This window comes from Centropristis striata, chromosome 24 (genome assembly GCF_030273125.1).
Source record: "Centropristis striata isolate RG_2023a ecotype Rhode Island chromosome 24, C.striata_1.0, whole genome shotgun sequence".
NCBI classification, from domain to species: domain Eukaryota; kingdom Metazoa; phylum Chordata; class Actinopteri; order Perciformes; family Serranidae; genus Centropristis; species Centropristis striata.
Genome location: NC_081540.1, coordinates 19,855,509 through 19,882,626, shown reverse-complemented (window position 1 = coordinate 19,882,626; position 27,118 = coordinate 19,855,509). Strand labels below are relative to the sequence as shown.

At 37.2% G+C, this 27,118-nt stretch overlaps 1 protein-coding gene across 1 annotated transcript; it reads left to right on the top strand.

Moving 5' to 3' along the window:
- Positions 1–9,905: 9,905 nt before the first annotated feature.
- On the top strand, positions 9,906–12,453 carry LOC131962610 (B- and T-lymphocyte attenuator-like). Its single transcript, XM_059327554.1, has 5 exons — positions 9,906–9,978; positions 11,126–11,455; positions 11,914–11,958; positions 12,048–12,161; positions 12,250–12,453. The coding sequence occupies exons 1-5, from the start codon at positions 9,906–9,908 to the stop codon at positions 12,333–12,335; spliced, it is 648 nt and encodes a 215-aa protein (XP_059183537.1). The 3' UTR covers positions 12,336–12,453.
- Positions 12,454–27,118: the final 14,665 nt, after the last annotated feature.

Here is a 27,118-nt window from a genome sequence, read left to right as displayed (position 1 = left end):
TGTGTTCATACCTAAAATGTCCTTTTATGGGCTTTGATATGTCCTGTATGTTGAGTGTAATGGGGGTATGCATACACCAAAGACCACAGTGATTAAAAAAGCAGGAAACAGAGTAAACCATGTCATTAACTAAGATATGTAGAGCAGACCTGCAGTGAAAGTTGTTCTGCAGAGGAGGATAGCAGGTTTTTGAAGTGCGCACTTCCTCACTTTGGAAGCTAACGGTAAGATCACTCACTCAAGATGTTTTATCTGATTGTAGTTTTAAAAATGATAATTTCAAAATACACCACTACAAGTAAAAGTCCTGCATTCAAAACCTTACTTAAGTATCAGCATCAAAATGTAAAATATAAATATTAAAAGAATTGTTATGCTCAGATTGTTAACTATATCCAAATGTGTTATTTGAGTATTATTTTTATTCATAATAATTTTAATCTAATTAAAAACATTCTTCACATGGTTTTAAACATCTTTGCTTCTTGCATGCTTTATTAAAAGTCCTCTTTTTATGTTGCAGATAGTCTGAAAATGAATGGGCTGGAAATGATGATTTATGGATTGATGATCTTTGGTGCCGTGAAGATGAGCGTTGAAGAATGCTGTAGTTATGTAGGTAAGAAGGTCGAACCTGAAAAAACACCCAATAATAATAATAATAAATAAATAAAATTTCACACCTAGATTGTTAAATACTCGCTGCGCTCTTCCTCACTGTGGAAGCTTACGGTAAGCTCTCTCACTCAACATGTTTCATCTGATTCTAGTTTTAAAAATGGCAAAATGTAGAATTACAAAGTGGGTCTTTGATGCTATCATGCAGATTTTTAGTTTGACCTCAGGAGGATCTTCTTAGACTATATGTAGATGAAATATTATATATTTGTTCTAATACAACTATTTAAGGGAGTAGAAATGGCATGAAAAATGTTTGTTTTTTCATTTGTAGACCTACATCAGTTTCCTCTTTCTGAAAATGTCGATAAGCAGTAAAAATCAGGCTGCATGGCAGAACAGCAGTGTGATCCTGTAGAGTCACTGTTAAACAGTGGTGGAAGAAGGATTCACATCCTTAATTAAGTATCAGCACCAAAATGTAAAATATCAGTCGTAAAAGTACTCCTCAGATACTCCGAAAATGTTATTTGATTATTATTTTTGATGCATTTATTAAAGCAGTGTTTTACCTTTGTCATGGTAGGGCTAGTTTTAACTACTAAATATACTTTGATGTGGTTTTATTTATATTAATGTTTGATTAATTATAGCTTTTGGGTTAAATCTTGGTTAAAGTTGACCTTGAAGTAAAATTAAAAATTGTGCCCAAGTACAGTACTACTAAGACATTGGAGCAGAGAGGTAAAATGACTGTTTTTGTTTATGGAGTCTGGTGGACGTAGAGCAAAGAATAGCTTCAGTGATAAAGACATGATATTGAATTGATACAACCCCACTTCACTAAATATGAACCATCCCTTTAAATGTATTGAAAATTCAGGTAGTACAGAACGTAATGCAAAAAAAAAGTGCTTCAGCCACAGATGCCACACGACTCGCTGACCTGAATTTTCAGTTTAATGGCTGCAGCATAACAGAACCATACGACTGTTGCTGTGATCTAAAACTAAATTCACTCTGTCACAAAGACATCCCAGTTTCACATGCATTCTTCACATTCATTTAAACACTGATGCTTCTTTTATGCTTCATTAGAAGTCCTGGTAACGCTTTATAATAAGGTCCTTAATAACCATTAATTAACAAGTAATAAGGCATTGTTCTCGCTTTAGATCCGGTAGTTGCAAAAAGCATAGTTAACTTATAATAGATGAGCAATAAAGTATATCTTAATATCAACTAGAAAATTTCTAAAGAAATTTTGATTGTGTGCTTGCCTCTGGACCGTCACTCTCGTGGCTTATCAAAAGGGGCAGGGATTAAACAGGGACTTTCTGCTGAGTACACTGACACCTCATACAAGTCTCTAGGACAAACGGTTCACTAGTTAGTAAAAGGGGGCGTGGCTAATCAAAGGGGCGGGGTTATCAATCACCAGTTAAACAGGGACTCTATGCTGAGTAATCTGACACCTTATACAAGTTTCTAGGACAAACAGTTCATTAGTTATGAAAGGGGGCGTGGCTAATAAAAAAGGGCGGGAATTTATGAAACATTATTATGTAGAACTGGTCAGTGATGAACCATCATCATGTATGACAAGTTTGAGGCAGATTGGACAATGTATGGTCAAGTTATAAGGTCTAATGTTTTATGAAAAAATTCCATGTCTGTTGAGTTAGAGTAAACTGTTTTCAGTTAAAATGTCTGTGTTGGAGGAGGGGAGGGGGAGGGGGGCTTTGGTAGCTAAGCAACCAGGTGGCCAGGTGGAGTCGACCAATCAGAGCAGAGCAATCAACTGAAATTAACTGACAGTTCTGCCACACTGAGCAGCCAGAGGTGGACAAACTGAAAATTCTGGCCTCGAAGGGAAAGCATTTTTGGCAAAACCATAATACCTATCATTGATCCGACTTCACTTTGAGCGTCCTGAGTTCTTCCTGAACGTCTACATATATTTTTTTTTAAGAAAAATGAAAAAATAGCTTTGTTAGAGTGATCTAAAAAAACTCTTACATCTCCTTTTTTCAGATATCGTCCTGCGTTTTTAATATGGGAGCCAATGAGGCTGTTGGTGGTGTTGGTGGCGCATCTGTGCATCCTGCGTCCAAACTATAACTCTGACAGCTTTACCAGAGGATTGTGAGTGAGAGGACAAATTTTCCTACGTTTCTATGTATAAATTATTTCTGTAGAGTGAAATTTGCGGCCTGGAGCGCAGTTTTCAAATTTATTTTTTGACAATTCCTTCTCTCCCTCTACACTCTGCTTGATGACATCACCACTCTAGACTTTCCATAGGGTTACATTGGGGGGATTTTTTGACTTTCTTTTGCCCAATAATTTAAAAACCGTATGTCGAAACCCTTAGAAAAGTCATAGCACACTTGTCATGGGCGAGCCGGTCGATTTGATACCTTTTTTGAGTATGTGCGACCAAAACTCTGGGAGGAGTAGTCGGACGAAAAAACACCACGGAAGAAACGGAAGAATAAGACATAAGCCCACGGAATAACAATTAGTGTGCTTTTGCAAGCAAGCACACAAAATAAGCAAACAAAATAAGATTAATAAAGGCATGGCAATGACATAATGGGTGGGTCATGGGTGTTTGTAATGCCATTATTAAGACTTATATAAGCTTATAAACACACAATAATGTTAATAAGCATCTTGTAAGGACTTACAAGGGCCTTATTACTTGTTAATTAATGGTTATTACAAGAACCTTAATATAAAGCGTTACCGAAGTCCTCTTTTTATGTTGCAGATAATCCGGAGGGGGACCCTTTCTGGCCTAATATGCACAGATTGATCGGATTGGCTGTGGTTGCTGTCATAATGCTGACTCTCTGTGTTATAGCTAAATGTTGGTGTGGAGGTATGTTTTTATGACAACAAGCAGTTATTGTTCAGCAGCAGAGACACTTCCTGCTGACAGTCTAAAGTAAAAATTGATTCAAAAAGACTGTTTCAATACAGGTGATTTTCATGATAATGATCCTGAGAACAGTAACTAATCTGATGTCAATCTTTTCCTGCAGAAGAACTCGATGACTCACCAGATTCAAGCCGCAGGTCCTCCTGTGACGCCTCGCCCGCCTCTCATCTACTCTGATTTGTTTATATTAATGCTTTATGTTTTGTATTTTATGTAATATGCTTTGGGAATAATGTTGAATACTTTGGCTTAAAGATCGTAACCAAAGACTTCTTTCTGCTTTCTATCATCAAAGTTACTTTCGACTTAATTAGACATGTATATCTCCATGTACATAAATAAAATTTCACACCTGGATTGTTAAATATGTGTTAATCTATTCTGCTTACACAGAGTGCGTCACTGTGTCGAACAGAGTCTGACTGGTGACTAGTTACGATACAACAAAGAACAGAGAAGCTCAGAGAAAAGACGCCTTTATATTTACATAAAAATAGTTGTTTTCTGCTATATGAATGTTCTGAAAACCATTTATCCAATCTAATATCACAGAAGCATAAACGTAGAAACAAAAAACCCCAAAGTAGCAGATGTATCAAGCTGTGTTCATACCTAAAATGTCCTTTTATGGGCTTTGATATGTCCTGTATGTTGAGTGTAATGGGGGTATGCATACACCAAAGACCACAGTGATCGAAGCAGGAAACAGATTAAACCATGTCATTAACTAAGATATCTAGAGCAGACCTGCAGTGAAAGTTGTTCTACAGAGGAGGATAGCAGGTTTTTGAAGTGTTCCCACCATGAGAAATAACTACCTGAACATCTTTCATGTGTTCATCCTCGCTGCGCTCTTCCTCACTGTGGAAGCTAACGGTAAGCTCTCTCACTCAACACGTTTCATCTGATTCTAGTTTTAAAAATGGCAAAATGTAGAATTGCAAAGTGGGTCTTTGATGCTATAATGCAGATTTTTAGTTTGAGGATCTCCCTAGACTATATGTGGATGAAATATTAGATGTTTGTTCTAATAAAACTATTTAAGGGAGTAGAAATGGCATGAAAAATGTTTGTTTTTTTCATTGGTAGACCTACATCAGTTTCCTCTTTCTGAAAATGTCGATAAGCAGTAAAAACCAGGCTGCATGTCAGAACAGCAGTGTGATCCTGTAGAGTCACTGTTAAACAGTGGTGGAAGAAGGATTCACATCCTTAATTAACCCATTGAAGCCTGGAAAGCGGATACGTCGTTTTGTAGTATTTGTATAAGCTCTCAAATACTTTTTGAATTTCATTTCTATCTGCTACAGAGGCTGAAAAATCTATTATTTAGTAGAAGAGTTGACACTTCTGTTGAATTTCCAGAAAAACGTCAGGTTTTAGGGGCTGATTTTAAAATCGCCCAGAGGTTTTACAGGAAGTTTTAGGCGTCAATGGGTTAAGTGAAATACCACAATCACTGTGAAATTACTCCAAGTACACGTGCCTCAAAATTGTAAGTACACTACTTGAGTAAATGTACTTTCCATCACTGCTATTAAAGACATTGGAGCAGAGAGGTAAAATTAATTTTTTTGCCAATGGAGTCTGGTGGACGTGAATAGAGCAAAGAAAAGCTTCAGTTCCCTGTCAAAAAACAGTAAAGCAACAAAAACATGATACTGAATTGATACAACCCCACTTCAATAAATACAAACTATCCCTTTAAATGTATTGAAAATTCAGGAAGTACAGAACTGCTTCAACCACACAGATGCCACATGACTGGCTGAGCTGAGTGTTCAGTTTGATGTCAGAACCATACCATCTCATTCCTTTCCTGCTACATTTCTGAGCAAAAACTAAATTCTTCTTTAATGCTTTATTAAAAGTCCTCTTTGTATGTTGCAGAGAATCAGGAATTGGACGACAGGTGGCTGCTGCATACCTGGCGTATTGCTATATTGGTGGTGTTTGTCGTCACACTGCTGAGTCTTTGTGTTGCACTAACATGTCCGTGTGTAGGTGAGAACATGCATTGATAGTTCAGCAGCAGAGACACTTCCTGCTGAAAGTCTAACCTGAAAAAACTGTTAAAATGAAGTAACTAATCTGATCTCTCCTGATGTCAATCTTTTCATGCAGGAAAATGCTGTGACAAGCCAGACCCAAGTCGCAAGCCCTGCCGTGACGCCTCGCCTCCTGAACATATCTATGATAACGATCAGTAGTCTGATTTGTCTTTATCAATGCTTTATGTTTTGTATTTTCTGTAATATGCTTTGGGAATAATGTTGAATACTTCTGCTGACTCCAGTTTGGCTTAAAGATCAAGAGTTCTTACTGCTTTCTATCATTAAAGTCACTTTTGACTTGTAATTAGACATGTAAATCTCAAAGTACATCAATAAAATTTCACACCTAGATTGTTAAATATGCGTAAATCTATTCTGCTTACACTGGTGGTGGTGACCTTATTCAAAATGCCTGCAAAACACCAGAAAGTGCTGCATTGTGTCCGACTGGTGAAATAGTTACGATACAACAAAGATACAAGAGAGAAAGAACTCCTTTATATTTACACAGAAAATAGTTTTCTGCTTTATGAATGTTCTGAAAACCATTTATCCAATTTAATATCACAGAAGCATCAATGTAGACACAAAAACCCCAAAGTAGCAGATGTATCAAGCTGTGTTCATACCTAAAATGTCCTTTTTAAGCTCTGATATGCCCTGTATGTTGAGTGTAATGGGGGTATGCATACACCAAAGACCACAGTGATCAAAGCAGGAAACAGAGTAAACCATGTCATTAACTGAGATATGTAGAGCAGACCTGCAGTGAAAGTTGTTCTACAGAGGAGGATAGCAGGTTTTTGAAGTGTTCCCACCATGAGAAATAACTACCTGAACATCTTTCATGTGTTCATCCTCGCTGCGCTCTTCCTCACTGTGGAAGCTAACGGTAAGCTCTCTCACTCAACATGTTTCATCTGATTCTAGTTTTAAAAATGGCAAAATGTAGAATTGCAAAGTGGGTCTTTGATGCTATCATGCAGATTTTTAGTTTGACCTCAGGAGGATCTTCTTAGACTATATGTAGATGGAATATTAGATATTTGTTCTAATACAACTATTTAAGGGAGTACAAATGGCATGAAAAAACTTTTTTTTTTCATTGGTAGACCTACATCAGTTTCCTCTTTCTGAAAATGTCGATAAGCAGTAAAACATCAGGCTGCATGGCAGAACAGCAGTGTGATCCTGTAGAGTCACTGTTAAACAGTGGTGGAAGAAGGATTCACATCCTTTACTTAAGTGAAATACCACACTCACTGTGAAATTACTCCAAGTACATGTGCCTCAAAACACACTACTTGAGTAAATGTACTTTCCATCACTGCTATTAAAGACATTGAACAGAGAGGTAAAATTACTGTTTTTGCCAATGGATTCTGGTGGACGTGAACAGAGCAAAGAATCGCTTCAGTTCCCTGTCAAAAAACAGTAAAGCAACAAAAACATGATACTGAATTGATACAACCCCACTTCAATAAATACAAACTATCCCTTTAAATTAGGGCCGGTACTTTAACGCGTTAATTAAGATTAATTTTTAAAAAAAATTTGACGCATTTTAATCGCACTTATTTTTGCACCGCGGAACGTTTCTCACTGGATGAGTTTCAGGAGGACAGATTATACTGGAGCACCAACTAGCGTTGATGAGTTGAGACAACAACAAACCACAGTGAACATGAAGGAAGAAGCTGATGAGACCTTTGGTTGGCCCCGTGGATGATGGGACATTTAGTTACTAAAAACCAACGGATGGAAGCGTCCATAAGAGCATGGTTGTGTTGCTAGGCAACAAGGAATTCACATATCACCATAGCAGCACATCCAGCCTCAAGTATCACCTCAATGCTAAACATATAGCAGCTAGCGGCTAGCGTGCTAGCTAGCGTGGATTGTGTTTTACTTCAAAAACCAAAGTATTCTAGTTTACAGAAGGTCTACCTACCTATAGGCTACCTGATTTTATGAAATGTACTATATTTATAAATATGCTATTGCTACACTTAATGGCAAAAATGTCACTGGTCTGTTGGACTTGAACAAAAATAAACAATATTTTTGTTGCTTCAGCTTATGTATTCAGTCATTATTCAATGGTATACTAAAAATACATGTGGAAAAAATTACTTCTCACTGTTCTCAGGTTAAATATTTATATGCGATTAAAATGCGATTAATTTTGATTAATTAATTACAAAGCCTCTAATTAATTACATTATTTTTTGTAATCGGGTCCCGGCCCTACTTTTAATGTATTGAAAATGCTACATTTCTGAGCAAAAACTAACTTATTTTTTAATGCTTTTCATGTTGCAGATAAACCAGAATTGGACCCTCCATGGCTGCACGCCTGCCGTATTGTTGGACTGGTGGTGTTTGTCGTCATAATGCTGAGTCTTTGTGTTGCAGCAAGATGTCCGTGTGTAGGTGAGAACATCTTGCTGAAGGTCCTGAAAAAACAGTAAAAACTAATTAAAAAATACTTTTTAACCCTTTGATGCACAACATGGGTCTAAAGCAGCTGTTCTCAACCTTGGGGTCGGGACCCCAATTGGGGTCGCGAGATGATTTCTGGGGGTCGCCAAATCATTATGGAAGTCAGCTCTGTCTCCACTGTGTTAAAGTGTTCATGTGTTTTAGTCTTTTTGGTCTTTTTTTTTTTTTTTTTTGGTAATTTTGTGTCTTTTTTTGATCATTTTCTGGTCAATTTGTGTCTTTTTTGGTAATTTTGTTTCCTTTTTTTGGTAATTTTGTGTCTTTTTTTTAGTTATTTTGTGTCTTTTTTTGGTCATTTAGTGTCTTCTTGGTCATTTTGAGTCTTTTTTGGTCATTTTGTTTCCTTTTTTTGGTCATTTTGTTTCCTTTTTTTGGGTGATCTGAACTGTGCGTGTGAGATTGTGTTCAGTGAGCGGGGGTCGCGGACAACATGCATGTTAAATTGGGGGTCGCGACTCAAAAAGGTTGAGAACTACTGCTCTAAAGTGACCCGACTGAGTTTTTAATTTTCTATAACTTTACAATAAATTAATTTCATCATTCAGTATTCCAGGTTTTCCTAAATCAACTTGTTTTTGATCATCATACATCCTAATATTTTGTTTTAATTTCTTACTTTTTGAATAAAAACCCTTTTTGTATCGCTACTCAATGCACAGCATGGGACAAAAATGTCACTATGGGGTATTATGTGTATAATTTTAAGGAAAAATGAATTTAATCAATTTTGGAATAAGGCTGAAACATAAAAAAATGTGGAAAAAGTGACGTGCTGTGAATACCTTCCAGATACACTGTATGTGTGACAAAATGATACACAAACATGTTAAATATATGAAATATATGAGTGTGGAAAGTAACTATTTGAAACAAATTACTATTATTATAGTATTAGGTCATTTAATTTTAAATCAAATTTGGATGAATGAGTCATTTTTGACCCATGTTGTGCATTAGAAGGGTTAAATAGGAGATTTGCAATATAATGATGAATAATGAGAACAGTAACTAATCTGATCTCTCCTGATGTTAATCTTTTCATGCAGAAAAATGCTTTGACAAGCCAGACCCAAGCCGCCAGCCCTGCCGTGACACCTCGCCTCCTGAACATATCTATGATAACGATCAGTAGTCTGATTTGTCTTTATCAATGCTTTATGTTTTGTATTTTATGTAATATGCTTTGGGAATAATGTTGAATACTTTGGCTTAAAGATCGTCACCAAAGAGTTCTTTCTGCTTTCTCTCATAAAAATTACTTTTGACTTGTAATTAGACATGTAAATCTCCACGTACATAAATAAAATTTCATACCTAGATTGTTAAATATGTGTAAATCTATTCTGCTTACACTGTGTTGGCGACCTTATTCAAAATGTCTGCAAAACACTGGAAAGTGTGACATTGTGTCCGACTGGTGAAATAGTTACGATACAACAAAGAACAGAGAAGCTCAGAGAAAAGACGCCTTTATATTTACACATAAAATTGTTGTTTTCTGCTTTATGAATGTTCTGAAAACCATTCATCCAATCTAATATCACAGAAGCTTTAATGTAGACACAAAAAAAACCAAAGTAGCAGATAAACCAAGCTGTGTTCATACCTAAAATGTCCTTTTTGTGGCTTTGACATGCCCTGTGTGTTGAGTGAAATAGTGGCACGCCAACGCCAAAGACCACAGTGATCAAAGCAGGAAGCAGACCAAGTCTTTGAGTGTCTATGTATAGAAGGCGGGCAGTGATAGTTGTCTGATAGAAGTGGCTGGTTTTTGAAGTGTTTCCACCATGAGAACAAAGTCCCTGAACATCCTTCATGTGTTCATCTTGGCACTGCGCTGCCTCACTTTGGATGCCGATAGTAAGTTTTTCTTAAACTATCTACCTCGCCGCTTCCTCTCAATCGGAGCAGGTCTTTTGTCTTTCGCAATTTAACATTTCTTTGTTTTCAATTCCTTAAACGGGATCAAAAAATGCAAGAACATAAGATACGGAGCAGCTCTTTTCTCTTAAATTTAGCCTCTTGGTTGACACTTTCTCTCAAAGCTCAACTCTTTCTTTAACATTGGCTGATCCTAATGCACACTCTCACATTCTGTTATGTGAATTTAAACATTTATAATGCTTCCTTAAGGTTTCAGGAAGCACGAAGGCCAAAGCAAAGGGGTTTTTTTTCACCACATAGATGACTCGCTGACTCGCTAAATTTACTGTTTGATGGCTGCAGCTGCATGACAGAACGATACGACTTTTCTGTGATCAAATTGTTTTCTGCACTGGGGACTAATGCAGAAATGATAATGTAACCTGCTGTGAGATAATGAAAGTAGCAGTAAGCTAGTTATTCCCAGTGGCTAACAGCAAAAGTAATCGGGCTCAATTCAGCTCATATTGCTTTGTCTGGATTTTTGAATTGAGCTCCTTCTCCATAGTCAGTGTATTATCTAGTGGAAATGAAGGCAGGAGAGCTAAGCTATGTACTGCTGAGGACCGAGTCAGCAGCTAAATGTAAATATACTATATACTATATACTATACTAAGAAGTCAATATCGAGTTAATATACTCTATATTTACTATATTTTCATTACTTTGTTTACTGTTAGACAGCCATTTCCGAAAGGGAATTTAAGCTGGTTTATCCATCGATGCTCTCTTTAAAAGACACCAGACTCCTTTGAAAAAAAGCAGTAATTTTATCTTGCAGAACAAAGGAGTTGCTGATTTACTGCTGCCTTGACCGGTGAGACTGTTTGTGTTATTGTGTGAATTTGGAGTTTTAAAGTAGCTTAGCACTAAAAAAAACTAACTGATTGATGCAGCAGGAGACGAGCAACCTGTGTTCTGTGAGATAAAATGACTGTTTTTGTCAATGGAGTCTGGTGGCTTTGACGAGAGAATAGTTGAATATATCTGTTCAAGTTAATCGTCAAAAAGGACTGTCTAATGACAAAATAAAGTGGTGAAAATATTCATAACACTGCAACATTTTCTCATTTTCCTTCTGCAGGTGAAAATCCAGATTGTGGAGTTCAAATCAAAGTACGTCGCAACACGGTTTTTAAAGCTTTCCCTGGAGAAGACCTCAGGACTAACTGCACAGTTGCTTCTTGCAACAAAAAGCCACCAACAGTGACCTGGTTTAAATTTGAGACAACTGACGTACCGGTCCCTGTCAATGTGAGCAGTGGAAGCCACATTAGAGAGGAGTGGGATCCTTTGAATGATTATGAAGGAATATCGTTTTTACATTTCCAAAAAATACTCAGAAACGACTCTGGTGAGTATCAGTGTCGAAGTGAAGACAGTGTGAGTCACAACATCAACGTCTCTGTCTACAGTAAGTGATTATGGATATTTTGATCATCTAATAATCAGTCAATTATGACTTCAATCAATAAATAATCAGATAAAATTAAAAATCTAAATTTGTTTCTAGCATTTTATTTAAAAACCCCAACATATTTCACATCTTCCTGTATAACTTTCTTTTAAACATTTGCAGTTGCACGTAACTCAATACATTCATTGCTTTTTTTTTTTTTTTTTGTAATTTTGACATTTATTTGGGCTTATTTTGTTTGTGAATTTGTTAAATTTCTGCAGAAAATTGTAACGTTCTTATTTTTAATTTATTTTATTTGAATTGGTTTTGTGTTTTTAACGTGTTTGAATAAAGAGAGAAGCAAACAAGATATCAATTATTTCTACTGAATTATTAATTTAGAAGCCTTTTGTGATTTCCCAAATGAATCCAACTTAACCTCATTTAGTTGTGCAAATAAACAATCTTTTCAGGCGAAGTCGAGCTCACCACTGTAGCCTGCAATACTTCAGAACCGGGTAAGAAGAACTTAATTCAATGTATCACATTCATATTGCACCTTTATATTCATTGTATGAGCCAAAAACGATATTTTCTTTACCTACAGAAAGCGGAGAAATTCAAGACAATTTCTGGCCATTTGTGTACCGGGTTGTTGGAATCATGGTGTTTGTCATGATTGTACTGATTCTATGTGTTGCAACAAGATTCGGGTGTAAAGGTGAGAAGTGATTAAGTTATGAAGTTAATTAATATAATGATTGTGCGAACAGTAACTGATCTTTTCTGATTTCAATCATTTCCTGCAGAACAATCCAGTGAGACACCAGATCCAAGCGGCCAGCCCTTCCATGACGCCTCGCCTCCCGCTCAGATCTATGATAACGATCAGTAGTCTGATTTGTCTTTATCAATGCTTTATGTTTTGTATTTTCTGTAATATGCTTTGGGAATAATGTTGAATACTTCTGTTGACTCCAGTTTGGCTTAAAGATCAAGAGTTCTTACTGCTTTCTCTCATCAACGTTATTTTCAACTTGTAATTAGACATGTAAATCTCAATGTGCATGAATAAAATTTCACACCTAGATTGTTAAATATGTGTAAATCACTTCTGCTTACACTGGTTGTGGTGATCTTGTTCAAAATGCCCACGAAACACCGGAAAGTGCCTTGACGCCTTATATTTACATAGAAAAAAGTTTTTTACTGCTATATGAATGTTCTGAAAACCATTTATCCAATCTAATATCACAGAAGCATTAACGTAGACACAAACCCCCAAAGTAGCAGATATACCAAGCTGTGTTCATACCTAAAATGTCCTTTTATGGGCTTTGATATGCGCTGTTGAGCGTAAGACCACAGTAATAAGCAGGAAGTAGACCAAGTCTTTTACTGTGCCATGTTTAGAAGGCGGGCAGTGATAGTTGTTTTATAGAAGTGGATTGCCGGTTTTTGAAGTGTTTCCACCATGAGATCAAAGTCCCTGAACATCCTTCATGTGTTCATCTTGGCACTGCGCTGCCTCACTTTGGATGCTGAAAGTAAGTTTTTGTTATTTCATCTACCTGGCTTGCTCTTAATCGGAGCAGGTCTTTGTCTTCAACATTGTTTTCCTCAAAGCGGATCAAATGATTTAAAATTTTGCTTTACTGAACATCAGAAAAGAGTGAAAATGTTCCAAATATACTTATTAATATTATTATTATTATTATGAATACATAAAATCCAGAGCAGCCATAGAGACTGGACCACAGACTCAACAACGCAGCATTTAAACTCAACACGGAAATGAATAAGACAGGCTGGAATCCAACGAGATGAATCCTTATAGAGTTTGAAAAGATGTAGACGGCTTATACAAACATTCAGGCAGTAGAAATGACACAAAATGAGCTTTTCCTGTTTCCACATATATTATATATTATCTTAATTATTCTGAAAATGTTGATTAAACGTAAAGATACGGAGCAGCTCTTTTGTCTTAAATTTAGCCTCTTGGTTGACACTTTCTCTCAAAGCTCAACTCTTTCTTTAACATTGGCTGATCCTAATGCACATTCTCACATTCTGTGATGTGAATTTAAACATATTTAATGCTTCCTGAAGATTTCAGGAAGCACGAAGGCCAAAGCAAAGGGTTTTCTCACCACATATGACTCACTGACCTAAATTTTCCATTTGATGGCTGCTGCTGCTGCTGCTGATAATGTAACCTGCTGTGAGATAGTGAAAGTAGCAGTAAGCTAGTCCCAGTGGCTAAAAAACAACAAAAGTAATGGGACTCAATTTAGCACATACTGCTTTGTTGCTTTCTTCTTTTGTGAGCTCCTTCTCCATAGTCAGTGTATTACCTTGTGGAAATGAAGGCAGGAGAGCTAAGCTATGTACTGCTGAGGACCGAGGCAGCAGCTAAATGTAGATCGGCCTACCTAAGAAGTCAATATCAATTTATTCTACTCTCTATTTACAATATTTTCACCGCTTTCTCTTACTGTATGACAGCCATTTCTGGTGGGGACTTAAGAACAAAGGAGTTGCTGATCTGCTGCCTTGACCGGCGAGATTGTTTGTGGTATTGTGTGACTTTGGTGTTTTAATGTGGTTTGGCACTAAAAAACCCACCTAACTAACTAACTAACTAACTGATTGATGCAGCAGGAGACTAGCAACACCTGTGTTCTGTGAGATAAAAATGGCGGTTTTTGTCAATGGAGTCTGGTGGCTTTGACGAGAGAATAGATGAATATAACTGATCAAGTTACTCGTCATGAAGGGCTGACAAAATAAAGTGGTGAAAATATTCATAACATAACATAATGTACATTTAAACTCAGAGAGTTTGCTTAAATACACCTAAATAAACTCGTCCTCTATACGTCTCTTTACCTCTGAGGCACTTGTCTAAAATCATGATATTGGCGATATTGGTTTTGCGATAACATGAAATGTGGAAATGGCATGTTATTCATATACCAGTTAATAAAACCAGGAGACAGACCAATCTGCAATTTTTTGTTATTTTCCTTCCGCAGGTGAAAATCCAGATTGTGAAGTTGATCTCAATGTACGTCGCCACACGGCTTATGAAGCTTTCCCTGGAGAAGACCTCAGGATCAACTGCATAGTTGCTTTTTGCAACAAAAAACCACCAACAGTGACCTGGTATACATTTGAGAAAAATGGCACAGCTGTCCCTGTCAATGTGAGCAGTGGAAGCCACATTACAGAGGAGTGGAAACGTTTGGATGATTATGAAGGAATATCGTTTTTACATTTCCAAAAAATACTCAGAAATGACTCTGGTCAGTATCACTGTCGATCTGAAGTCAGCGTGAGTCACAACATCAACATCTCTGTACACGGTAAGTCATACTAGCTGGATGATAGGAGACATATTTTGATCATCTAATCTGTTGATTAGGACTTCATCACATTGATTATTAATCGGATAAAGTGAAAAAGGCCAAATCTGAATGAAGAAAAAAAACTTATTTCACACTTGTCACTTTTTATTATTCCCCAAAATAATCAGACTGAACCTGATTTCGTTGTGCAAATAAACAATCTGAACACTTTTCAGGCAAAGTCGAGCTCACCACTGTGGCCTGCAATACTGATATAATGAGATAATACAGAACCGGATAAAAAGAGCTTAATTCAATGTCTCACAGTGATATTGCGGCTTTATATTGATTGTATGAACCAAAAACTATATTTTCTTTACTTACAGAAAGTCGAGAAATTCCAGACACTTTCTGGCCATTTGTGTACCAGGTTGTTGGAATCATGGTGTTTGTCATGATTGTACTGATTCTATGTGTTGCAACAAGATGCGGGTGTAAAGGTGAGACGTGATTAAGTTATAAAGTCAATTAATATAATGATTATGCAAGCAGTAACTGATCTCTCCTGATTTCAATCTGATCGTGCAGGAGAATCCAGTGAGACAGCAGATCAGCCCTTCCATGACGTCTCGCCTCCCGCTCAGATCTATGATAACGATCAGTAGTCTGATTTGTCTTTATCAATGCTTTATGTTTTGTATTTTATGTAATATGCTTTTGGAATAATGTTGAATACTTCTGTTGACTCCAGTTTGGCTTAAAGATCAAGAGTTCTTACTTCTTTCTCTCATCAAAGTTATTTTCAACTTGTAATTAGGGCCTCGGGGCAATCGCACCGAGCACTACTGTTATACTGTGGATTTCTTCTTCTTCCTCTTGCGGACGCAATTTCGTCCCGCTACGTCCTGCCCGACAAATTATATATGAAAAAGTGCGGTTTGATCGGGATCGGTGTGCTATTACTTTTCTCTATGGAATACGAATTTTTCGCTACGTAAGTCGCGAAAAACTGCCCAAAATTTTGCATTGAAATGAATGGGACGGCCGAAAGAAAATGAGCAAAAAAGAACATTAATTGAAGATTTTCAGACGTCTACTTCTCCGGCATAATTTCACCTAGAGACTCCATTTAAACTTTAAACAGTAGACACAAGTCTTGTGTATTGGTGTATTAATTTGCATTTCGATAGGTCATATAGTTTTTTATCAATCCCTGTTCAATGACCATGATCATTTTTGGAGAAATTCTGAGATTATAATGGGTGTGTATTGCACGGAATGTTCGTGTCAGAGTGTGTGATGTCATCGCTCAGAGTGTAGAGGGAGAGGTAAAACTGTCAAAAAATTAATTTGAAAATTGCACTCCAGGCCGCAAATTCCACTCTACAGAAATAATTTATACATAGAAATGTAGGAAAATTAGTCTTCTCACTCACAATCCTCTGGTAAAGCTGTCAGAGTTATAGTTTGGGTGTACGACGCAAAGATGCGCCACCAAAACCACCAACAGCCTCATTGGGTCCCATATTAAAAACGCAGGAAGATTTCGGAAAAAGTGAGATTTAACTGTTTTTTTAGATCGCTCTAACAAAGCTATTTTTTTATTTTTCTTAAAAAAAAAACATATGTAGAGGTTCAGGAAGAACTCAGGACACTCAAAGTGAAGTCGGATCAATGATAGGTATTATGGTTTTGCCAAAAATGCTTTCTGTTCGAGGCCAGAAATTTCACTCTGCCCACCTCTGGCTGCTTTCACTCTGCCAGAAGATTCCACAGCTGTTAATTCCGTTGATTGCTCTGCTCTGATTGGTCGACCCCACGCTTTGATGTTTTGATGTGATTACAGTTAAAGATACACGCACGCACACACACACACACACACACACTGGTCATTTAATGTAATAACAGTTAAAGATACACGCACGCACACACACACTGGTCATTTAATGTAATAACAGTTAAAGATACACGCACGCACACACACACTGGTCATTTAATGTAATAACAGTTAAAGATACGCACACACACACACACACTGGTCATTTAATGTAATAACAGTTAAAGATACACGCACACACACACACACACACACTGGTCATTTAATGTAATAACAGTTAAAGATACACGCACACACACACACACTGGTCATTTAATGTAATAACAGTTAAAGATACGCACACACACACACACACACTGGTCATTTAATGTAATAACAGTTAAAGATACACGCACACACACACACACACACTGGTCATTTAATGTAATAACAGTTAAAGATGCACGCACGCACACACACACACTGGTCATTTAATGTAATAACAGTTAAAGATACACGCACGCACACACATACACACACACACACACACACACACACACATGCGCGCGTAAGCGCGCACACTCCTCCAGATACAAATGTTTCACACACACACACATTTTGAGGTTAAAGGTCATAGGTTGCTGTATAAATAAATACTTGAAGAGGAATGTTTGTTGTAGGTGTGCTCCTTGTATATTATATAGTATCATAACATTACTAGTATTAATTGTTTGCCCTTTCAAAATTTCCCCCAGAGGAAATTTTCTAGTTAGACATGTAAATCTCAATGTGCATGAATAAAATTTCACACCTAGATTGTTAAATATGTTTGAATGACTTCTGCTTACACTGGTGGTGGTGGTCTTGTTCAAAATGCCCACGAAACACCGGAAAATGACGCCTTGACAACTTATATTTACATAGAAAAAAGTTTTTTAGTGCTATATGAATGTTCTGAAAACCATTTATCCAATCTAATATCACAGAAGCATTAATGTAGACACAAAACCCCCAAAGTACCAGATATACCAAGCTGTGTTCATACCTAAAATGTCCTTTTATGGGCTTTGATATGCGCTGTTGAGCGTAAGACCACAGTAATAAGCAGGAAGTAGACCAAGTCTTTTACTGTGCCATGTTTAGAAGGCGGGCAGTGATAGTTGTTTTATAGAAGTGGATTGCCGGTTTTTGAAGTGTTTCCACCATGAGATCAAAGTCCCTGAACATCCTTCATGTGTTCATCTTGGCACTGCGCTGCCTCACTTTGGATGCTGATAGTAAGTTTTTGTTATTTCATCTACCTGGCTTGCTCTTAATCGGAGCAGGTCTTTGTCTTCAACATTGTTTTCCTCAAAGCGGATCAAATGATTTAAAATTTTGCTTTACTGAACATCAGAAAAGAGTGAAAATGTTCCAAATATACTTATTAATATTATTATTATTAATATGAATACATAAAATCCAGAGCAGCCATAGAGACTGGACCACAGACTCAACAACGCAGCATTTAAACTCAACACGGAAATGAATAAGACAGGCTGGAATCCAACGAGATGAATCCTTATAGAGTTTGAAAAGATGTAGACGGCTTATACAAACATTCAGGCAGTAGAAATGACACAAAATGAGCTTTTCCTGTTTCCACCTGGATGTTTTTTCTTGATTATTCTGAAAATGTTGATTAAACGTAAAGATACGGAGCAGCTCTTTTGTCTTAAATATAGCCTCTTGGTTGACACTTTCTCTCAAAGCTCAACTCTTTCTTTAACACTGGCTGATCCTAATGCACATTCTGTGATGTGAATTTAAACATATTTAATGCTTCCTGAAGATTTCAGGAAGCACGAAGGCCAAAGCAAAGGGTTTTCTCACCACATATGACTCACTGACCTAAATTTACCATTTGATGGCTGCTGCTGCTGCTGCTGATAATTTAACCTGCTGTGAGATAGTGAAAGTAGCAGTAAGCTAGTCCCAGTGGCTAAAAAACAATAAAAGTAATCAGCTTCAATTTAGAAAATACTGCTTTGTTGCTTTGTTGTTTTCTTCTTTTGATTGAGCTCCTTCTCCATAGTCAGTGTATTATCTAGTGGAAATGAAGGCAGGAGAGCTAAGCTATGTACTGCTGAGGACCGAGGCAGCAGCTAAATATAGATCGGCCTACCTATACTAAGAAGTCAATATCAATTTATTCTCCTCGATATTTTCAATATTTTCACTACTTTCTCTTGCTGTATGACAGCCATTTCTGGTGGGGACTTAAGAACAAAGGAGTTGCTGATCTACTGCTGCCTTGACCGGCGAGTTGTTTGTGTTATTGTGTGACTTTGGTGTTTTAATGTGGTTTGGCACTAAAAAACCCACCTAACTAACTAACTAACTGATTGAGTCTGGTGGCTTTGATGAGAGAATAGATGAATATAACTGATCAAGTTACTCATCATGAAGGACTCTCTAATGACAAAATAAAGTGGTGGAAATATTCATAACATAACATAATTTAAACTCAGAGAGTTTGCTTAAATACACCTAAATAAACTTGCCCTCTATACGTCTCTTTACCTCTGAGGCACTTGTCTAAAATCATGATACTGGCAATATTGGTTTTGCGATAACATGAAATGTGGAAATGGCATGTTATTCATATACCAGGTAATAAAACCAGGAGACAGACCAATCTGCAATTTTTTGTTATTTTCCTTCCGCAGGTGAAAATCCAGATTGTGAAGTTGAAATCAATGTACGTCGCCACACGGCTCATGAAGCTTTCCTTGGAGAAGACCTCAGGATTAACTGCACAGTTGCTTTTTGCAACAAAAAACCACCAACAGTGACCTGGTTTAAATTTGAGACAACTGACGTAGCGGTCCCTGTCAATGTCGGCAGTGGAAGCCACATTACAGATGAGTGGAAACGTTTGGATGATTATGAAGGAATATCGTTTTTACATTTCCAAAAAATACTCAGAAATGACTCTGGTCAGTATCACTGTCGATCTGAAGTCAGCGTGAGTCACAACATCAAGGTCTCTGTACACGGTAAGTCATACTAGCTGGATGATAGGAGACATATTTTGATCATCTAATCTGTTGATTAGGACTTCATTACATTGATTATTAATCGGATAAAGTGAAAAAGGCCAAATCTGAATGAAGAAAAAAAAACTTATTTCACACTTGTCACTCCCCAAAATAATCAGACTGAACCTGATTTAGTTTTGCAAATAAACAATCTGAACACTTTCCAGGCGAAGTCGAGCTCACCACTGTGGCCTACACTACTGTGGAACCGGGTAAGAAGAACTTAATTCAATGTCTCACAGTGATATTGTGGCTTTATATTCATTGTATGAACCAAAAACGATATTTTCTTTACCTACAGAAATTCCAGACACTTTCTGGCCATTTGTGTACCGGGTTGTTGGAATCATGGTGTTTGTCATGATTGTACTGATTCTATGTGTTGCAACAAGATTCGGGTGTAAAGGTGAGACGTGATTAAGTTATGAAGTTAATTAATATAATGATTGTGCGAACAGTAACTGATCTTTTCTGATTTCAATCATTTCCTGCAGAACAATCCAGTGACACACCAGATCCAAGTGGTCAGCCCTTCCATGACGCCTCGCCTCCCGCTCAGATCTATGATAACGATCAGTAGTCTGATTTGTCTTTATCAATGCTTTATGTTTTGTATTTTCTGTAAAATGCTTTGGGAATAATGTTGAATACTTCTGTTGCCTCCAGTTTGGCTTAAAGATCAAGAGTTCTTACTGCTTTCTCTCATCAAAGTTATTTTCAACTTGTAATTAGACATGTAAATCTCAATGTGCATGAATAAAATTTCACACCTAGATTGTTAAATATGTGTAAATCACTTCTGCTTACACTGGTTGTGGTGATCTTGTTCAAAATGCCCACGAAACACTGGAAAGTGCCTTGACGCCTTATATTTACATAGAAAAAAGTTTTTTAGTGCTATATGAATGTTCTGAAAACCATTTATCCAATCTAATATCACAGAAGCATTAATGTAGACACAAAACCCCAAAGTAGCAGATATACCAAGCTGTGTTCATACCTAAAATGTCCTTTTATGGGCTTTGATATGCGCTGTTGAGCGTAAGACCACAGTAATAAGCAGGAAGTAGACCAAGTCTTTTACTGTGCCATGTTTAGAAGGCGGGCAGTGATAGTTGTTTTATAGAAGTGGATTGCCGGTTTTTGAAGTGTTTCCACCATGAGATCAAAGTCCCTGAACATCCTTCATGTGTTCATCTTGGCACTGCGCTGCCTCACTTTGGATGCTGATAGTAAGTTTTTGTTATTTCATCTACCTGGCTTGCTCTTAATCGGAGCAGGTCTTTGTCTTCAACATTGTTTTCCTCAAAGCGGATCAAATGATTTAAAATTTTGCTTTACTGAACATCAGAAAAGAGTGAAAATGTTCCAAATATACTTATTAATATTATTATTATTAATATGAATACATAAAATCCAGAGCAGCCATAGAGACTGGACCACAGACTCAACAACGCAGCATTTAAACTCAACACGGAAATGAATAAGACAGGCTGGAATCCAACGAGATTAATTCTTATAGAGTTTGAAAAGATGTAGACGGCTTATACAAACATTCAGGCAGTAGAAATGACACAAAATGAGCTTTTCCTGTTTCCACCTGGATGTTTTTTCTTGATTATTCTGAAAATGTTGATTAAATGTAAAGACACCGGAGCAGCTCTTTTCTCTTAAATTCAGCCTCTTGGTTGACACTTTCTCTCAAAGCTCAACTCTTTCTTTAACATTGGCTGATCCTAATGCACACTCTTACATTCTGTGATGTGAATTTAAACATATTTAATGCTTCCTGAAGATTTCAGGAAGCACGAAGGCCAAAGCAAAGGGTTTTCTCACCACATATGACTCACTGACCTAAATTTACCGGTTGATGGCTGCTGCTGCTGCTGCTGATAATGTAACCTGCTGTGAGATAGTGAAAGTAGCAGTAAGCTAGTCCCAGTGGCTAAAAAACAAAAGAAATCAGCTTCAATTTAGCAAATACTGCTTTGTTGCTGTCTTCTTTTGATTGAGCTCCTTCTCCATAGTCAGTGTATTATCTAGTGGAAATGGAGGCAGGAGAGCTAAGCTATGTCTGCTGAGGACCGAGGCAGCAGCTTAATATAGATCGGCCTACCTAAGAAGTCAATATCAATTTATTCTTCTCTGTATTTTCAATATTTTCACCACTTTCTCTTGCTGTCTTGCTGTAACAGCCATTTCCGGTAGGGACTTTTAAGATGGTTTATCCTTCTTGCAGAACAAAGGAGTTGCTGATCTACTGCTGCCTTGACCGGCGAGTTGTTTGTGTTATTGTGTGACTTTGGTGTTTTAATGTGGTTTGACACTAAAAAACCCACCTAACTAACTAACTAACTGATTGATGCAGCAGGAGACTAGCAACACCTGTGTTCTGTGAGATAAAATGGCTGTTTTTGTCAATGGAGTCTGGTGGTTTTGACGAGAGAATAGATGAATATAACTGATCAAGTTACTCGTCATGAAGGGCTGTCTAGTGACAAATTAAAGTGGTGAAAATATTCATAACATAACATAATTTAAACTCAGAGAGTTTGCTTAAATACACCTAAATAAACTTGCCCTCTATACGTCACTTTACCTCTGAACCACTTGTCTAAAGTCATGATACTGGCGATATTGCTTTTCCGATAACATGAAATGTGGAAATGGCATGTTATTCATATACCAGGTAATAAAACCAGGAGACAGACCAATCTGCAATTTTTTGTTATTTTCCTTCCGCAGGTGAAAATCCAGATTGTGGAGTTGAAATCAAAGTACGTCGCCACACGGCTTATGAAGCTTTCCCTGGAGAAGACCTCAGGATTAACTGCACAGTTGCTTTTTGCAGCAAAAAACCACCAACAGTGAGCTGGTTTAAAATTGAGAAAAATAGCACAGCTGTCCCTGTCAATGTCGGCAGTGGAAGTCACATTACCGATGAGTGGAAACGTTTGGATGATTATGAAGGAATATCGTTTTTACATTTCCAAAAAATACTCAGAAAAGACTCTGGTTGGTATCAGTGTCGATCTGTCGGCAGCGTGAGTCACAACATCAAGGTCTCTGTACACGGTAAGTCATACTAGCTGGATGATCGGAGACATATTTTGATCATCTAATCTGTTGATTAGGACTTCATTACATTGATTATTAACCGGATCAAATGAAAAAGGCCAAATTTGAATGAAGAAAAAAACTTATTTCACATCTTCCTGTACAACTTTCAAACATTTGCAGTTACATGTAACTCAATACATACCATGTTTGTTTGTTTTTTGCTAAAAATTGTCGATGAAAAAGTAAAGATAAGGCCATTACCATTACAATAACTAAATTAAATGGACATTAGGGAACTATTTTATTGAACAGTCAATTCTTTCATTGAAGAACAAAAACATAAATGTTGATAGATAAGATATCAATTTCCTACTGCTACTGAATTATACATTTAGAAGCTTTTTATTAAGCCCCCAAATAATCAGACTGAACCTGATTTAGTTGTGCAAATAAACAATCTGAACACTTTCCAGGCGAAGTCGAGCTCACCACTGTGGCCGACACTACTTCAGAACCGGGTAAGAAGAACTTAATTCAATGTCTCACAATGATATTGCGGCATTATATTCATTGTATGAACCAAAAACTATATTTTCTTTACCTACAGAAATTCAAGACACTTTCTGGCCATTTGTGTACCAGGTTGTTGGAATCATGGTGTTTGTCATGATTGTACTGATTATATGTGTTGCAACAAGATGCGGGTGTAAAGGTGAGAAGTTATTAAGTTATAAAGTCAATTAATATAATCATTGTGCAAGCAGTAACTGATCTCTCCTGATTTCAATCTAATCGTGCAGGAGAATCCAGTGACACAGCAGATCCCAGCGGCCCGCCCTCCCCTGATGCCTCGTCTCAGATCTATGAAAACGTCCAGCAGGCCTGATATCTGTCTGCTCAGCTGATAAACATCTCATAGTATCAGTTTCAAGATTTGTAAATTTAGCTTCTGATTTATTCACATTTCACTGATTTGTGTTCATGAATGCTTGGCTGTTGTATTTTGTTTGCTTCGGGAATGACTGGTTGGGTTATAAAGGCCTTTAATAAATTTTCACATTGACAAAACATGATGCTTTTTTTTTTATTCTGGTGTGTTTACTGTTTAACATTTCTATTGAATCCAGTTTGTGCTTATGAATTCCTGTAAATCAAGGTACAATAAGACAGAAGTGAAACTTTCACAAGAAATTGTTTGGATCTATTGATGTGTATGCGTTTGTGTGTGTGTGTGTGTGTGTGTGTGTGTGTGTGTGTGTACACTTCCAGGTAAATAGACTTGTTTCTTGTGCACGCAACATCTGTGAGCATACAAGTACACTCTTACTTTTTGTTTATCTATAGAAGAGTGTGTGTGTGTGTGTGTGTGTGTGTGTTCGTTATGCTCTCCTTTGATGTCGATGGAAGTATTTTTTCTTCTCGGGTACAGTATCTGTTGATCATTTTGGAGCAGACAGTTGACTGACGAACAGGAAGCAGAAACAAACCACATGTCACATAAACATATTTAAAAAAATATGAAAGTTGTTTCACAGTAAAGAATTAAAAAATCTTGCAGACTAACTTAGTAAAGATATGAACACGTTTACCACAAAACAAGAGTGAACAGCTGACCACAGGACTAACTAATGCTTAAGCTGTGTCTCAATCTTCTGTACTTCAATGTGATATTTTTAGTGAAAATGTGCCTTCCCACTGACAGTTTCAACAAATTGCAGAACCCGGATGGCTCCCTGGAAGACAACTGGGCTTTAAAGACAATTTTTGTAGTCTCCAAACAGTGGAATAACAACTTCTGGGTCCACCACATGATGCAATAGGGCCCAAAAAGACTTTTCACCATAGACTTGCATTGGGAAAAACAAATCTTTTTTTTTTTACCATCACAACCTTCAAAAAGTTACTAGTTTCACTATCAGAATTTGAATAATTTGGTCTGATTGCATGTTAAAAGAAGAAGAGTTTTTACATTTAAATCATTTTATACCCATTTAAGTTAACGGAGGGCAAAATCAGAAGTTCCAGCTCAGCCGGCAGAAGGCTCTTGACTTGTTCTAGAGGCCAAAAATACATCCCAGTAATTTCATACATAGAAGTCAAACTTGACATAGAAGTCAAACTTCCACCTTCGACCCACTGAGGTCATTTCATAGAAATGAACAGGGCCCTGCGTCAGTGTAAGTTCCCTTTATACATTCATGGTGTGGCCAGCAAAAAAATGGCAGCTGTGGAAGCTGAAGTGATTTGCTCCGGTGAATTCAAGTCACATTTATTTTTCACTCTGTTTTAATACAACAGAGTGAGCAAACAAGATATTTTGGCTAGCAGCAAACATAATCAAATATTGGCAGTAACGATCTGTCCGGATGCAATTTGCCATTTAGTTTTGCATGCATTTGGTCATAAAGTAACATGGCATCATAGAAAATAAATTGTACCTGTTGGTGGCGCTAGAGGAAAAGTCAGAAGATCAAAGTCTGGACCAAACTGGTAAATCAAACGACCTACACTGCCATGCTAGTGTGGCTAAAAATTAGCCCTGAACCCTTTAATTTTAATAATTTTTTTAAGTCTTTCATCTTTAATGTTTATGGAGGATTTTGTCTGGTTTTAGTAGAATATAAATAACAACCATGCTACAAAATATAATGATAGCCTATATTAGCTTTCTACTAGCATGCTAATTTAGCAAAGCAAATAGCTTGTTTAGCCCAAAACAAGGGTGAATGTTAGCTAGCAGGATCTGATTTGCAAAGAATTTGTACAAAATTGGTCACGTTCTTTACTGATGTGCACAAAAGTAGAGCATATGAGTGTTTCATTTCATTCAAAATAAAAAAACAGGGAATAAAAGTGCAGTTAATTCCTGATTTTATGTCCGATTTGCACAGAAATCTCAACAACCGTTTAAATGAGGATGTTGTTGCATCGACACCAATGTTTTCCACTCTGTGATTTTCACACATACTTCACTGAAACTAGTCGAAGGTGCTAATAAAAGTACTGTCCTCCATGTTTCAGTATGAGTCACTTTTAACCAACAGGTGTTGCACGCACAAAGACAGACAGGGGAAAACCTTCTCTCCCACCCTGAATCCAGGAAATGACACCTTTCACTTCAGACTGAAACCATACAGTGTCAATGAAAAATGAACCAAATATCTCCACAGACCTAAAGGTCATGAAGCAACAAACAAGTCACAATAGCATCATTTGTCCCTTTAGAACAGCTGTTCTCAACCTTGGGGTCGGGACCCCAATTGGGGTGATTTCTGGGGGTCGCCAAATCATTTTGGAAGTCAACTCTGTCTCCACAGTGTTAAAATGTTAATGTGTTTTCGTCTTTTTTTGGTCATTTTGTGTTCTTTTTAGTCATTTTGTGTCTTGTTTTTGTCATTTTGTGGTCAATTTGTGTCTTTTTTTGGTCATTTTGTCTCTTTTTTGCTCAATTTGTTTCCTTTTTGGTCAATTTGTGTCTTTTTTTGGTCATTTTGTGTTCTTTTTAGTCATTTTGTGTCTTGTTTTTGTCATTTTGTGGTCAATTTGTGTCTTTTTTTGGTCATTTTGTCTCTTTTCTGCTCAATTTGTTTCCTTTTTGGTCAATTTGTGTCTTTTTTTGGTCATTTTGTGTCCTTTTTTGGTCATTTTGTGTCTTTTTTTGGTCATTTTGTGTCTTTTCTGGTCATTTTGTGTCTTTTTTGGTCATTTGTTTACTCTTTTTGGTCATTTTGTTTCTTTTTTGGGTGATCTGAACTGTGTGTGTGCGTGAGTGGGGGTCGCGGACAACATGCATGTTAAATTGGGGGTCGCGACTCAAAAAGGTTGAGAACTACTGCTTTAGAAGCCATCGGGCCAGACTATGAGTGTAGAGTTCTGAGAGTCATTTTACTTTTAGAGGTTTTATCTTCCAGTGGTAATCCGTTGGACATCTTGCATGCATGAATTACATTTATATTCAACACTAAATTAGCAACATCTTGATTTTGGAGTGTAAACTTGTGATTTTTTTGGCAACAAACGGTAACCACATCGATCGTCTGATGACATCCTGCAGCCTCGTTTCATCAACAGAAGCTGAGTCAAAGGAGACGACTTTGCAGCCGGTTAAACGGCCACAACAAACAATTAAAAACTGATTTGTAGAGTGAATGGAGAGCAGAGCAGTGGTAGGAGGAAGTTGGACGTACAGAACAGGGCTGCACGCTGCACGAGGAGCGGCGTGCTCTGTGGGATGTGCTACCTCTGTGGTTTTGAAAGTGCTAAAAGCTGAAGTACTTCGCTGCATCGCCTGCACAATCTGTTTCTCTCTCACACACACACACACACACACTCAAAAACATAACCGCACACACTTCTGACAGACCCCACCTGA

Bases quoted from the DNA above. Each gene is read 5' to 3' on its own strand.
- LOC131962610 (XM_059327554.1), top strand. From the start codon at position 9,906: ATGAGAACAAAGTCCCTGAACATCCTTCATGTGTTCATCTTGGCACTG. The intron at 9,979-11,125 runs GTAAGTTTTTCT...TTCCTTCTGCAG, and splicing joins CCTCACTTTGGATGCCGATA to GTGAAAATCCAGATTGTGGA. The intron at 11,456-11,913 runs GTAAGTGATTAT...CAATCTTTTCAG, and splicing joins CATCAACGTCTCTGTCTACA to GCGAAGTCGAGCTCACCACT.